General features: G+C 43.7%; 1 protein-coding gene across 1 annotated transcript in view; it reads right to left on the minus strand.

The window, feature by feature from the left end:
* The window catches only part of LOC118003622 (copine-4), a 51714-nt gene continuing 36172 nt past the window's right edge, over nucleotides 1-15542 (minus strand). Inside the window, exons 6-9 of the mRNA XM_034994684.1 lie at nucleotides 13940-13991; nucleotides 12701-12834; nucleotides 6552-6788; nucleotides 1-548 (exon numbers count right to left, since the gene is read on the minus strand). Coding sequence (XP_034850575.1) covers nucleotides 414-548; nucleotides 6552-6788; nucleotides 12701-12834; nucleotides 13940-13991 — 558 coding nt within the window. The 3' untranslated portion in view covers nucleotides 1-413. The remainder of the gene's footprint in view (nucleotides 549-6551; nucleotides 6789-12700; nucleotides 12835-13939; nucleotides 13992-15542) is intronic.

Below are 15542 nucleotides of genomic sequence, written 5' to 3' on the forward strand. Positions count from 1 at the left end.
TCTCTCATCCTGTAGCAGATAAAACCAAATTATGTTTTGGCTGTCAACGTTCAATAGATGTGTCAAAATGCTTTACAGTGTAAAGATAATAAGAAATTTAGCAAAATTTCAACAAACCTGTATAAAAAACAGATACAGATAACATTTTATTTCAAGGCGACATGCTGTAATGTAAAGAGTAAGTTATAATTATTCATGTTTCTTTGTAAAAAGTCTTTAACAATACAAGAGCTGAACAGATCCAGGCCTCAGGGCTACACATGCAAAAAAAATCGTCAGTTAAAAATCACCAAAACGTGCTATTTTTTAAATGTGTAAGTGTGTGTGTGTGTTTTTTTTTAAGTACAGGAGTAGTAGAAGTATTAAATATTAGCAGGAATAGTATTTCAGAACTCTGTAAAAGTATGTGGAGTTCATGGTGCTAGTGTCCTGGAAGACTCATACATTTCCGATGAACATTTTGGTTTAATCCCTTTGCCATTGTAATAGTCCACGACTTGATTTGGGACTTCAGCCAACACGCTCTTTGCCAGGGCAGCTGGAGATGCCTGGAGGGAAGAAGAAATCACCGTGATTTTGGCACCTGGCCAAAGGAATCTGATCCAGAATCAGCCTAAAAGACTGCATCTTGCTCTGAGCAGCTAGTCTCCCTTTCTCTCCTTCCTTCCTTCCTTCATTCATTCATTCATCCGATATTTGTTGAGCATCTACTCCAACCAAGAGTTGTCAGATTCTTGGAAAATGAACCTTTTATTTCCTAATGATATTTTCCCATGCTTGTCTCAAAATATAAAACTATTCACATCTGAAGATGGGTGAAAGTTGGAGGGCAGAATGAATTTTCTTTGTTTTGTTCCCAATTTGCATTCAATTCCAGGCACTGTGCTAGGGTTTATGGGTTTGTGTTTCTTGCCATTAAGGGAGTTATAATCATGAGAGGGGAGACTGGTGTGGCCCACATGAACACTGCTACATGCTACAGACCAGCAGCATCACATCACATGGGAGCTTAATAGAAATATGGAAGGCTAGAAGCATCCCAGAGCTACTAAATCATAATCTGCATTTTAACACGATGTGCTAGGGTGATTCCTATGCATACTGAAATTTGAGAAGCACTGCTCTAGAGTCACAAGCACCCTGGGACCAGAGTACAGAAAATGAAAAGACTAAGTCATCTTAGAGGAAATCACAGCAGGCTTCCAAGGGGAGGTGGTGTTTAAGTTGGGCATGTTTTAAAATGTAGAGAGGGGGAATGACATTTGATCATTTTAGGTACAGTGAGTCATCTGATGGGGCTAAAGAAAGTGTATGTGTGTGTGTGTGTTGCGGATTTAGGATTGTGGGGGTATTCAGTTGGAAAATAAGCTTGCGGCCAGGCAATGGAGGGTCTTGAATACCACTGATTAATGTAGCCTTTATTCTATCAGCATTATGATCCCACTGTCTGATTTGGGGCAGAGGAAGGTGGAGGTTGGTATTCTGCATGACTCTGGAGTCATGCAGAGCTGGATCTGTCTTCTGGCTCTGGCATTCGGTACTAACTTTCCAATCCCTGGGCAAGTAAAATTGCCTGAGCCTCATTATTAACTATTATTGAAGCCGAAAACTTGAAGCCGAGGGACCAGTTAACGAGTGTTTGAGATTCCTCAGCAAAGTAAAGAAAGGGCTAGACTAAATGCCGAATGACCTGGTTTCTTGCTCTTTCCTTCCTCATGTGGCTTGCCACTCAGCCATTCGACTTGGCTAAGCCCCAGTGTTCTCAGAGATGAAATAGCAAAGAACAGGGTTTGGTTTTATCTCAGTTTTTAGGAGGCTCAAAAGAGAGACACTAATCTTAAAAACAATCTGAAAACACGGTGAGGGGTTTTTCAAAAGTAACCCCTCACATTTCAAAGATGTCCCAGCATGTTGGGCACTTGGCATCCACGAATGCTCTTTTAGTTTATAAATGTCTGCTCAGGGTTGTGGATTAGAGCATGGTCCACACGTACACTAGGGTAGCTATGAAAGCCATTCCTACCATTTTCTCTCTGGCAGCATCTCATATAAAGGCTAGAAAGCCAAACACTTAATTTCCCAGCCTCCCTTGCACCCAGGGATGGCCATATGACCAATTTCTTTCTTTCTTTCTTTTTTTAATTTTTATTTTAAGAAGGCCACATGCCCAACGTGGGGCTTGAACTCATGACTCTGAGATCAAGAGTCGCTCGCTCCACTGACAGAGCCAGCCAGGCGCCCCAATATGACCCAATTTCATCCTTTAAGACATGAGGATGTTTCTTGGAAAGCTTTTCTTTCTTGGTTAGAGGGGAGAGACATGGTTGGTTCTGTTTTCCTTTCCTCTTCCTTTTTTCCTTGAACTAGCATGTAATTCCTGGAGCTATGGCAACTGTTTTATCATCATGAGCACACAGCAAGGGGAATCACCAAGTGCTTGCCCTGATACTATCAAATCACTGAAAAAAAGATGTGGGCAGCCACCAGTCCCTAGCATCTAGTTACCTAAGAACAACGTATTTGTCTTTATACAATCTAGGGTTTCTCAGTTTGGGCAATATTGCCATTTTGGGCCAGATAATTCTTTGGGTGGGGAACTGTCTTGAGCATTGTAGGACGTTTAGCAGCACTCTTGGCCTCTACGCACTACATGCAAATGGCACCCCAAGGCTGTCACCATCATAAATGTCTCCAGATGTTGCCAAAGTTGTCCTCGGCTAAGAATCACTTGTGCAATCCACTGTGAGATGGATCTGCTGTTATGTGAAGCCATGCTATCCCTCAATAGTGCTGTCAAATAGAACTTGGTCCAGTGGTGGAAATACTCTGAATCTGCCCTGTCCAGTGCGGTAGTCACTAGACACACACGATTATCGAGCCCTTGAGAGGTGGCTGGTGTGACTGAAAAACTGAATTTTAAATTTCATTTTAGTTAATTTAAATTTAAATAGCCCCACGTAGCTATTTGTCACTGTATCTAGACAGCTTCTAAACGACTCTCCCACTCCTTTGCGTATCTGGGCTGGTGGCTCTGGTGAGCAATTAGGACTTGGGGGCATTATCTGGTTGGGAAAAGGCCAGAAATGGGAAAGCAGCTGGTAGCAGCAGTGGTATTTATTAACCACCTGCGACGACCAGGTGCCGTGCTAAGCTTTATGTAGGCACCACCTTTACTCTTCTAATGTGTCTGTCATTTGCCTTATTTCACAGATGAAAGTCTGTGGCACAGAAAGGTTAAATAACTTGCGGGGAGCTACACAGCTCAGAGTCTGTGCCCTGTCCACTTCAAAGCTGTGCGTTATCACGCAAAGGGAGGCAATTCATGGGTTACTGGCTTATATGAAAGGATGTTAGCTCACCTTCCATTTTCTTTACTGTGTATTGAATTCAGAATAGATAAGTTTGGATAATGATATGGTTTTCAAACTCTAAGCTGAAGTCCGTGAAGATAAGCGGCGTGATATGCTCCCGGTGCTGTTTTCGTCACCCACAGAGCAGCTGGAGACTGTGTAGAAGACACCTGCGAGCAGGGCCCCACTCCCTTGCCCTGGGCAGGGCACTTCCCTTGTTGCTGAGGCCCCCTCAACTCCCTGCGCACCAACGGTCTGTCCTTCCTCTTACCAGCGCAAGCTGCCAGGCTTCCCTCACGGCTGCTCCTCTCTGCTCTCAAGTCCTGTAGCAACATTTGAGCCCCTTTTCACCACCCATAGGTTGCTTAGCACAGGAGGTTTCTGCTGACACCTATGTCCCAACCATGTAATTCTCCAGTATGTTCCTTGGGGACTGGACCCATGGCTTTATCATCTCACCGCGGCCCCAGGCGAGCTCATGCTGCACCCACAACAGGCGCTCCATGAGTGTTTGAGGAACAGGAGGAGCTTGGGGGAGAGGCTGTAACGTGCATGGCTCTGCGGCTGTGTGTGTGTGTGTGTGCGTTTGCACGTGTGCGTGCATGCAGGGACAGAAAGACGGTGGTTTGGGGAAGTGCATGAATCTCCTAGGGAGTGAGCTCTTTGACCCCACTTCACTCATGCAAAGTAATGGGTGGTGGTCAGTGATGTGGCTACTTCTGTCCGGCTGACAAAATGGGGCAGGACATGAAAATCTGGAAGAACAACCCCCTTTCCCCACCTTGGGCATTATGCAAGTAAGTCACTTCATATCACTTCAGTCGTGATGAACACGATTGCAGCAAATTTCACCTCTTCTAGGACATCCCTCCACATAGCGGATACCACTCCTACGTGCAGACGATCTGAGGGCTTGGTGAGCCTCTTTTATTTAGCAAGTGGTTTCATTTGGAAACACTCCCCCACCTACCCCCAGGCAAAACTGAAGGGGAGCTGTGGTTGCACAGCCAGCCCCTCACCCACGCTTTTGCCCCTGTGCTTGCTGGGGGCTTGGGTGTTACTTGGAACTCCCTTTGCATTCAACACTGTAGGCAGGGATTGATTTTAGACTCCTCTAATGATGCTCATCACACACAGTCCTCCCTAAAAGGAGAATTGCAATTGTGTGGCAGTACCATTATGAGCAATACCTTATTGCTCAGGGAGCCCTGGAGTGTTCAGGGATCTCGCTAAGTGGTCCTGGCAGGCCAAGAGATGTAGGGTTCACTGGAGGCTGCTGGGCTCATTATTTATCTGAATGTTTGCTTTAAAGCATGTCCCAAGAAGGTGGCAAACAACAATTTACAAAAAGCATATGCCAAAGGCTCTGACTCTGGCGCTGGGACTTGTCGATAATTGGCAATGATCCAGCCATTGTTCTGCTCCTATACTTGCCTTACCCAGCGTAGCTGGGGTCCCGGCCTGAGCCCAAATTGGAATTCAGGGATTTCTGGACAGATCTGATAAAATGGCTAGGAGAGCGAAAGGGATTCATTTGAATGAGGGCTTTTGGCTTGAGGAGAAAGGCTTTTCCAGAAAATGTCAGGGAAAGCTCAGAGTGGATGGCTCAGTGCCTGTCCCTTCCTCACCCTGACCCTAAATAACTGACTTCAGGCCTGAGCACGGAGGGGGCTGGAGAGGAAGTGAAGGACATTTGCAGCAGGGATCCTGGAGGTGTAGGGACATGGCCTTCACCGCATTAATGGTCCAAGTGACAGCAGGGTCTCTGGAGCATGGAAAGGAGGGGACTCCTGTCATTTCCCAGGGGACTGCAGGGTCTCTTCAGGGCACTGAGGGTTCTGGAGATTCCCTCCTGCCAGGGCAGCTCCAGTTCAGTTACCAGCCCTGGGAGCAGGCTCGCTGGCACCTCATGCAGAGCAGAGGGATAGCAGGGGTCAGGGATGCTCTGCCCTGGAGTGGCTGCCACGAGGGGCATAGAACAAAAGAACACAGAGGACTGTCTGTGACGCCCTATGTGACTCCCAGATACAGCTGGAGGAGGCTCCGAAGTCTTCTTCAGGGCCACTACCGAGCACAGAGGGAGCCTTTGTGAGAATCAGAGAGGGTGTCACCCTCGCCCACTGCAGCCCTAAGGGTGCAGGGTTTTGTGTAAATTTTAAAAGTTCCTTTTCAGGGCACTTGGGTGGCTCAGTTGGTTAAGCTTAGGTCAGCTTAGGTCATGATCCCGGGTCCTGAGATCAAGCCCCCAAGTCGGGCTCCCTGCTCAGTGGGGAGCCTGCTTCTTCCTCTCCCTCTGCCCCTCCTCCCTGCTTGTGCTCTCTCACGCTCTCCTCAAATAAATAAATAAAATCTTTAAAAAAGAAAATAAAATAAAGGTACCTCTTCTTTTGTGGAGTTGATAATTATCCCAAATTTGGGGATGCTTCAGGGTCATCTGGGGACTGTGACACTGCTTGACCTACTATTTGTTATTGATGGGAATCCAAGACTGTAAAGCTAAATGTTAACTTGCAGAAAAGTGATAAGATTTCTGCCCGGTAGACAAGGTAATCTAAAGATGATGATGATGATTTTTTAACCCTTTTGGTCATTAGCCAGTTTGAATCTGCCTTAGGAAACTTATTCCAGTATTCCCCCCCGCTCCCTGACCATAATCAACTATTTTATACCCTCCTTTGAACTAGCTTTGTCGTCTTTCTGGTTCCCTCATTAATGAGTTAAATAAATCTTTGATGCTGCCTACTGTATATTTACAGAGGATTTAGGTTACTATGATTTCAAAAATATACTTTCCCAAGGCAAACACAGGCTTCTCCCAGGGTACATGGCTTGACAAAGAGAACCCACGCTGACTTTCAGCTTCTCTTCGCTACTTCAGCCAGGCACCCTTAGGCAGAGAGCAACCCGCCCAACTGTACATGGAGCCCTGCATGCACTAGAGAGCCTAAATTACATGGATGAGGGCAAGCACCAGTGAAATGCTGGCTGCCACAGTTTGCATGACTCCTCGGCTATTACTTGACTTACACGTCTTTCTCCAGAGAGTGAAGCTCTACATATCCTGGGTGTGAGACAGCCTGGCCTGGGCAGAGATAGCTTGTTTAAGAACCACTTGCTTTACCCCAAACACTGGTAGGAAACTGTGGGAGTGAGCTTGCTTTGGTTCTGCTCTCCCATGGGAAGCCCCAGAGATATGCGTACGTGTTTGAAGTTCCTGAAGGGCACGAACTGGACGATGTCTCGAAGGACAGGCTCTCCCTTGGGTGACCTCAGAATGCCGTCGTCTCCATCCAGCATCTGCATGTCACTGAAGTCCGCGTTGCCCACCCCGACGATGATGACCGACATGGGCAGGTGGGAGGCGTGCACAATGGCCTCCCGGGTGTCGGCCATGTCTGTGATGACACCATCAGTGAGAATCAGCAGGATGAAGTATTGCTGGGGTTGACCGGAGGCCAGGTGAGCATGGGGACAGGGAGGTGGGGGAGACAAGGACAATACCTGTTATGCACCCGGGTGGCTTCCGTGCGTACTGACCACAGCGACCATGCCGACAGACTTTAATAAGTCCTGTGTTGGCAGCCCTAAAGACTTAAGGCTATGATGAATGGAGCTTCAATGCAGGCAGAGTAATTGTGGGTTAATTCTAAGAATCACCTTAGTGACAGTTACAGGGCACAGTGTGGGGGACAGAGCAGTGGAGGGGAGTCAGGACAGGCTGGCCTCAAAGCCTCCACTCTCTGAGTTCCTGGGAAAACTTACCTCCTCCGGGTCTACACCATCTTCATCTCCTGAGGAGTGGGACCAGACCTCTTCAGCTCGGGGAATTTGCAGAGTCCACAGCTACACTGCCCAATACAATAGCCACTAGCTCCATGTGCCTACTGAGCCCTTGATATGTGGCTAGAGTAACAGAGGCACTGAAATTCGAATTTTATTTCATTTTAATGAATTCAAATTTAACCTTCAAAATGAAGACTTGATTCAGTTATTGGAAAACCTTTTAAATACATTTGGAACAACTCAGGCATGTGACTCTAGTTTCTCAGCTATTAATATAGAAAACCTAAAAAGATCAAGTATTTGCGGTGATAATTTAGTATCCAAATTAAGATGATATATTATAAAATACACACGGATTTTGAAGACTGAGTACAAAAGAAAGAATTTAAAGTATTTTATTAATAATTTTTTATATGGAAGACTTATTAAGATGAGAATATGTTGGTTATATTGGGTTAGACAAAATATATGATTAAAATTAATTCCGTCTTACACTGTTGGTGGGAATGCAAGTTGGTATAGCCACTTTGGAAAACAGTGTGGAGGTGCCTCAAAAAATTAAAAATAGAGCTACCCTATGACCCAGCAATTGCACTACTGGGTATTTACCCCAAAGACACAGATGTAGTGAAAAGAAGGGCCATATGCACCCCAATGTTCATAGCAGCAATGTCCGCAATAGCCAAACTGTGGAAAGAGCTGAGACGCCCTTCAACAGATGAATAGATAAAGAAGATGTGGTCCATATATACAATGGAATATTACTCAGCCATCAGAAAGGATGAATACCCAACTTTTACATCAACATGGATGGGACTGGAGGAGATTATGCTAAGTGAAATAAGTCAAGCAGAGAAAGTCAATTATCATATGGTTTCACTTACTTGTGGAACATAAGGAATAGCATGGAGGACATTAGGAGAAGGAAGGGAAAAATGAAGGGGGGGAAATCGGAGGGGGAGACGAACCATGAGAGACTATGGACTCTGAGAAACAAACTGAGGGTTCTAGAGGGGAGGGGGTGAGGGGATGGATTAGCCCGGTGATGGGTATTAAGGAGGGCACGTACTGCATGGAGCATTGGGTGTTATACGAAAACAATGAAGCGTGGATCACCACATCAAAAACTAATGATGTATTGTATGGTGACTAACATAACATAATAAAATAAAATTTAAAAAAATGAATTCCCTTGATTCTTTTAACTTTTAAACACGTGGCTACTAGAGAATTTAAAATCGCATATACAACTCCATTATATTTCTAGTGGACAGCACTAGTCTAAAGCCTTGCTAGCAGAGGGTGTGGGTTGCTGCCTCTTGCCCCAAAGGCCATACACCATAGTCTGGTCTAGTTTGAGTGTGCTTGTGGTGCTGAGCTCCTGTGGCTTCTTGCTCCAAGTCCCAGCTCCTTGCCTGCAGCCTGGTTGGCCTTTTTCCACCTTGATAGGCTGGAGGGGCTCATCTGAGAGTGAAACTGGAGAAGACATTCTGTCTCCATCAGCATAGGGAGGGCTCAGGACCTGCTATGGGGTCTGGAGAAGGAAGGCCATCAGAAGTTGTGAGCATCTACTGTGAGATGGGAGGGAAGCAGGCCACTGGGATGCCAATTCATGCCAATCTAATGTAATTTTTGCAATATGCCCAACATCTGCAGGGGGTAAATGTGGGATTAGTAAGCCATTTTAAGTTGCCATATTTCAAAGAAGAAAGGCTGGATAGCCTAGCCACATTCTGAAAACATCTGGTTTTGAGAATCATGCTTAAAAGGTTGCACACAGGCTGTTAGTGTTAAAGGTTCCCGCTTCTCTCTGTAAGTCAGAAAAAATATTTTAAACAAAGTAACATGTCAGAAGTGCAACTGGAGGGAACAGAAATTCACACTATGATGAAGACAGCCATACGTTTTAAATGCTTTCTATATAGTTTAATGTAAAGACTAATTCTGTTCCATGTCCACTAACTACCCATCCCTAGTTCTAGCTAACCAACCAATTTTCAAATTCATTCAAGTTGTACATTTTCATCCATATCCATGCTCTTTGAGTCATATACAGTCACAAAAAAGGTGGCCTGGGAGTTTGGAGGAAGGTTTCAGTAGGATGACCTGATGGTGCAGCTAGGGAGGTGCAGAGAAGGGGCAGAAGGAGGCAGCTTGGTTGTTGGGGATAGGGGGAAGGAGTGTGGAATACACCAGAATCATATATCACCCTTCCCAGGGTACACTTTGGAAGGCCAGGTGGATGCCACACCTAGAGGGAGACCACTTCTGACTCAAGAGCAGATGGGCCCTTGTGTGAGTCACACTTCTGTGTCCTCTTCCTCCTTTCTCTACCTCTCCCAACTCCCATTTGATTTGATCTTTGTGGTCCAAGAGGGTGGATCGCTCCTACCTGCTCAATACCTCCAGGAACAAAACACCTGATAGCCACACTACCACATCAAGAAACTTTAGAGTTGGAATGGTCTAGAGACACGGTTGGGAGAATATTTTCTGTAAAGGGACAATAATCAATATTTTAGGCTTTGAGGGCCATAGTGATCTCTGTCCAACAACCTAACCCTGCTAGTGTAGTGAGAGAATAGCTATATTCATTACTTAATGGGAACAGGCATGGCTGTGTTCTGGTAAAACTTTACTGATGGACACTGAAGTTTGAATGTCATATAACTTCCATGTGCCATGAAATTATTATCCTTCTTTGGATTTTTTTTTCAACAATTTAATGTAAAAGCCACTCTTAGCCTACAAGCCATTGATAAACACGCTATAGAATGCAGTTTGTTGACTTTTCATCTAGAGCAGGGATTTTATTTTATTTTTTAAAGATTTTATTTTTAAGTAATCTCTACACCCAACAGAGGGCTCAAATTTACAACCCCAAGATCAAGAGGTACACGCTCTACCAACTGAGCCAGCCAGGAGCCCCTAGAGCATGGATTCTTGAACTGGGCCGGTGGACTACTGAAAGATTTCAGACAGTCTGTGAACTTGGGGTAAATTATATTTTAGTTTCACTAACCTTTAACTAAAATTTATAATTTTTTTCAATTATAATCAACAAATAAAATTAGTTTTAACTGTGCTTGTGACTTAGTCACCAATAGAAATCACAGAATATTTTCCTATTATATTACAGTGACTGTAAATATCTTACTATACCATTTATATCAACACTACTTAGAAATGACAGAATTATTAGACTAGTTACTGGTTCTCATACTTTAATATTAATAAAAGCAGCATTTTATTGCTATATTTATCTTGCTTCTTAGCCACATTTAAAAATATTTTGCTGAATGCATTTCAATATATGTGATTTATTTATAATATATATTTTATTTTGTGCATTTAAAAGCATTTCTGAGAAGGGGTCCATGGGCTTCACCAGCTGTTAATGGTGTTCATGGAACAAAAAAGGTCCAAAACCACTGATCTGAAGAGATTGTCAGGATTCTAGAATCTGCTCCTTCAAGGTTCAATCTAGCTAAAGGTAATATGCTGCAGACTGCTGGACTGAAATCCTGATGGAAATTTCCAATAAAGCGATCAGTAGTAGTTGCCTCTAAAGTCAGGCTAGAAAATGCTCACAGATGAAATAGTACCATCTTTGAATGAACTTGAGGTCCTGTTTAGATAAGGAGGGGATTTTTTTTGTTTGTTTTTAATTTGTACAAGAGTTCCACAAAAATCGAGAAGAAAATCTGACAGCCATAGACTCCCCGCACAACCTGCCAAAGAGGTTCAAGGTTAGGATCCTTGGCAATCAGTAATAGCAAGGGGCCCTGGACCATGCACTGTTCAAAGAACAGGGAAAATCTCTGGGGCAAAACATCAGTGTTTCTGGCCTATAGGGTAAATTATTTGGGGCTGTGTGGATTAGATGCTTCCTCCACCAATTCTTGACCTGCCCTTTCAGAGCAGACCCACCTAACCCCACCCCTTAGTCCAGATTTAGCAAGGACAGTCTATTTCCTTAAAATATACTTTATATGTTGGGTTTCTGAGCCAAGTTATCATTTGAAGAGTTTGAATTTGAAGTTCTGGTGATGAAAAAAAGTAAAAAAAAAAAAACAAAAAAACCCCGTAAAATGAAATACTGATCCTGTTCAACCCTTATTTCTAAATCTTGCATCTGTGAGGATTCAAATTTGCTCCATGGCCTCGTGCGTTTGGCAAGTTGGAGGTGTCATTGACTCTGAGAAGTATAATTTTCAGACAAATGTTGGGGAGGAAAGTCTGACTGGTATGGGTGGATGGAGACAGTGAGGGAGACTCTCCTTGTGCTTTGAAGGACAGTAAAGTAAGGGACAGTAGCTAAAGGGTTAAGTAGTATCAAAGGAGAGATTTTAATTCATAGGTATTATAGCCTGTTTTATTTGCTAATGGGAATGAGTCTTCAGTAGAAAGGGGAAACAGATGATAAGGAGAGAAGGGGAACATAACTGCTGGGTCAATGTCCTTGGATAATTGAGAGGGAATGTGCCCCAGTACACAAGAGTTTGACATCAGATATGAGCATGGTCCTCCATCCATTCTAATATGAGGACGGCTGAAAACCTGGGTACAGTGCAAATAGCTTGGATGAGTTCATGTCAGCAGATGAGGGAGAAGTATATAATCTTCTTCATGCAAGTTCAGTATCTTGGAACCCAGGATAAAATTAGAGAAAATTTCAGACATCGGTAATATTCTACTAAATCTGAAAAAAAATTAAGAAGGCTAGAAAAGGAATATATTGATATCATTAAAAATGATATATAGAAAAGTTATTATGGTAATATATTTAACTCTAAAATTTTAGGGGAAAAAAAACCCACCAAACTCTGTTTTGTCTTTTTGCTTGGTTTGCATTTTTCTTAAGAAAACCATGAACAGGGGCGCCTGGGTGGCTCAGATGGTTAAGCGTCTGCCTTCGGCTCAGGTCATGATTCCAGGGTCCTGGGATTGAGCCCCACATCGGGCTCCTGGCTCAGCAGGGAGCCTGCTTCTCCTTCTTCCTCTGCCTCTCTCCCTGCTCATGCTCTCTCTCTCTGTATCTCTGTGTCTCAAATGAATAAATAGAATCTTAAAAAAAAAAAAAAAAAAAGAAAACCACGAACAGAATGTGAAACAAATCTTTGCCATGATGTTTTGTGTTGTCGCATTTGACCACCAGGAGACAGATTCATCCATTGTTTTACTTCTGTTTTGCTTTGCTTTCATCTGTAGTATGGGTACATTGGAAAGGAAGCTTACTTTTGGATAGTTTTTTCTTCCCCAAGAACATGAGGTGGGTATGACCCATACTCTGGTGACTATAGTAGCTTCCATTGTTGAGTGTCTCCTGCGTTCAGGTAATGTTGCAGAATTTGAGATGTGGCCTCGCTAAGCCTCACAATAACCCAGCAGAGTTGGGTATGATTATCTCCATTTTTCAGTTGAGGAGACTGAGGATAGGGGAAGGTTAAGGCATTTGTCCAAACTCACACAGGTAGAAATGTTTGGATTTATTGTCAGAGTGGGATGGGTGCTAAGGCCAATATCCAGGTAAACGCCCATTAGCAGGAGGACCAGCCTCTCCTTACCGATGCCTCCTTGGTGTTAGTCTCCTCTGATGCTGACTTGGCGACCTTCTGAATGATGGGGGCGATGTTGGTAGGACCGTAAAGCTGGAGCTTAGGAAGACAGCTCTGATAGGCCTCCACAACTCCTTGAATTCCTAAGGTGAAATTGGCAAAGATCAGTAGTTCAGTAGTCCCCTCAAATACAGGTGTAATCAAACACACACAGAAATAAAGCATTTAGTTGCCCCCAATAGTCCTTATCAACATCACATTTATATCCTTAAGGTAAAAAAGAAAATACCACATCCCTGGTGTTGCCTACACTCCCACTGAAATCATTCTCTTTAAAAGCTCAAGTCAAAAGCAACCATTTACACAAACTTTTCCCTAATGTCCCCCTTTACACATATGATTTCATTAGATCCTCATAGCATAACGAAATAGATGTTATACCCTTTTATAGGTGAAGAAACTGAGGCACAGAGAGGTTAAATGATCTGTGTCAGGTCACACAGCAAGTGAGTTGTAGTCTCAAGATTCACGCCCAGGTCTTGTCTGGCTCTATCTAAGGGCTGTGCTCTCAGCCACTAGGCAAGTCAGCTTTAATGCTTCTCTAGTTTTCACACCACCTGCTAAGTCTCCTCTAGTATATACCACCCTGGGACACCTGTAGGAGTCATGTGCACATCGCTTCATCATCATTATTTGATGGAATATGTTGAGGAATTTCTAGCTGGAAATAATGCAACACCGACCAAAGCCTTTGAGAAGGCTCTTTCTGGCACAAAAGCATAAAGCTACTTGTTTGAAGTCATAACCTTTGCTAGCATGCAGAAAGTGTCAAATGCTTTCCACGTCTCCCCCTTCCTTATTCCTTCACAGAGAGGAAGTTGTGATAAATAAATACATAAGGAAAATTTAGAAAGCAGAAAGAGGGGTAGCTAACCACTGCCCATTGGGTATATTTCTTCCCCACGTTTTTTTTGGCCAGAGAAATCCAGAATTGGTATCAATACTCTTGCTGTAAGCTCAAGATCTCTTCTGCATTCTGTCTTTTATAGCTATTTTTCCACTCTGTTATTATGGCTCTCCATTGCCTTTGGAGTAGCATGGTTTATTTGGATCCAGAAGGCCTACTTCTCTGCTGTGGACAGATGACCGTGGCTAACTGAGATGCTGCCTTGGAGCAGAGAGACTAAAATGGGAAAGGTACCCACGAAAGGGCTGTGAGACCTCAGCTTGCTTTTATGTGTGATTTACCTGCACATTCCGGGTTGTCTTCATTAAAGTTGATTGCAAAGTCGTGAGAGACCTAGACACCAATTAAAATTTAAAAAAGGAAGAAAAGAGAATTATAACTTTAATCCAGTAAGGAGGCACTGGAGTTTAGAGTTTGCAAACAAATGCCCATTACATTCATCATGTGTTAAGCAGCAGGAACCATTTTAAGCCTTTACACAATCAATCTGAGATGGAGGGTGAATTCTAAGCTCCCTGTGGAGTTGAGGTGACAGGAAGACTTTCTAAAATCGGATAAATGCTGGCAGGAGAGGAGAATAAGGCAAATAAAAAAGAAATCGAAGAAAAGATTTCTGAAAAATGTAACTCCACATAGCTTCCAGATAGAACTGGCCACAGCCTGGAGGCTTAGATTTGGCTGAGCTCTATTTGGACCCAGTGATAAAAACAATGATAGCTCAATAACGCAAGCTGTCTGCCCAACATGGTGACGGTTATGAAGGCTCCAGCTAAGCTGTTGACACTTAAGAATCATTCTAACATGATATGCAGAAATACAGGGCAGAAGGATTTTCACATATACACAGGTTAAAATAGACTCTACTCTTGGAAAAGTAATAAAGTAATACAACTTTTACTCTTCCAACACAATTTCCTCTACCTGGCAGGACCTATGCATAAGGTCAAAAAGGATATTATTTACTTTTTTTCTTTCTAAAACCTGATAAAACAAGAGGGATGTTCTGACATCTGGACATTTTTATTGGATCATCTGGAATTATACAGAGACTTCCATTTCAAAGGCTATTTCCAAGCACTGACTCTTTTGGGGGCTAGAAGATAAGTCATTGTGTTAAAAGACCCCTCTTTTCTTAGTGTTGGTGCCCTAATCCACATTTCCTTGCCCTGAGCACTTCCAGGCAAGTCAGCTGACTTCCAACGATCTCACTTGCTTTATTGAGTCTTAAGTCTTTCTCAGGCCTCCAGAGCCTGCTTTGCCTGCCTAGCTGTAAGTGTTGGGAAACTCATGTACCTGGGGAGCAGCCCTTAATCACTCACTGGATGACAGGATATGGTGTATCAATACCCCAGCTGTCTTATCTCTTGGGGTCTGTGCATGCTCTACACTATCTCCCTGGCGCCCCCAGCAGAATTAAGTTCCAGCTGCCTACAGTGGTAACTGGCTTGTTAGCATACCCTATGTTGACTTCCCCATGTCCCCACCTCTGTTGAGGTTTCCTCCACCTCTCAAATAAGTAACTTGCATCCAAATCCTTGTCTCAAGGTCTATTTCCGAGAGAGTGCAAACTAAGACAGAGGTGCTTGTGGCTCAGTTTCAAGGCAAACTCTGAGATCTTATCCTAAAGAAGTCAATTGTGATAAACTCTCTGGGGGCATCCGACAGGCTGAGACCATCAGTGCCTGTCAGGGCAGAGGGGAAATTATGCATGGGAAAGGGGCATTTGCATGACTTTTCAAGAACAGCAATGAGGATATGGGAGGGATGCCTGTTAAGACAGGAGGAAGAATAAGTTAGCTGACAGGCAGCATGGAGCCAAGGGATCAGGTCAGCATGAGGACTTCAGAAAACAGCAAGAAGGATGAGTTACTCCAGGAGGGGGGC

The sequence above is a fragment of the Mirounga leonina genome, unplaced genomic scaffold (genome assembly GCF_011800145.1).
Source record: "Mirounga leonina isolate KUSES-001 unplaced genomic scaffold, KU_Mleo_1.0 Mir_115, whole genome shotgun sequence".
In the NCBI taxonomy this organism is placed as follows: Eukaryota; Metazoa; Chordata; class Mammalia; order Carnivora; family Phocidae; genus Mirounga; species Mirounga leonina.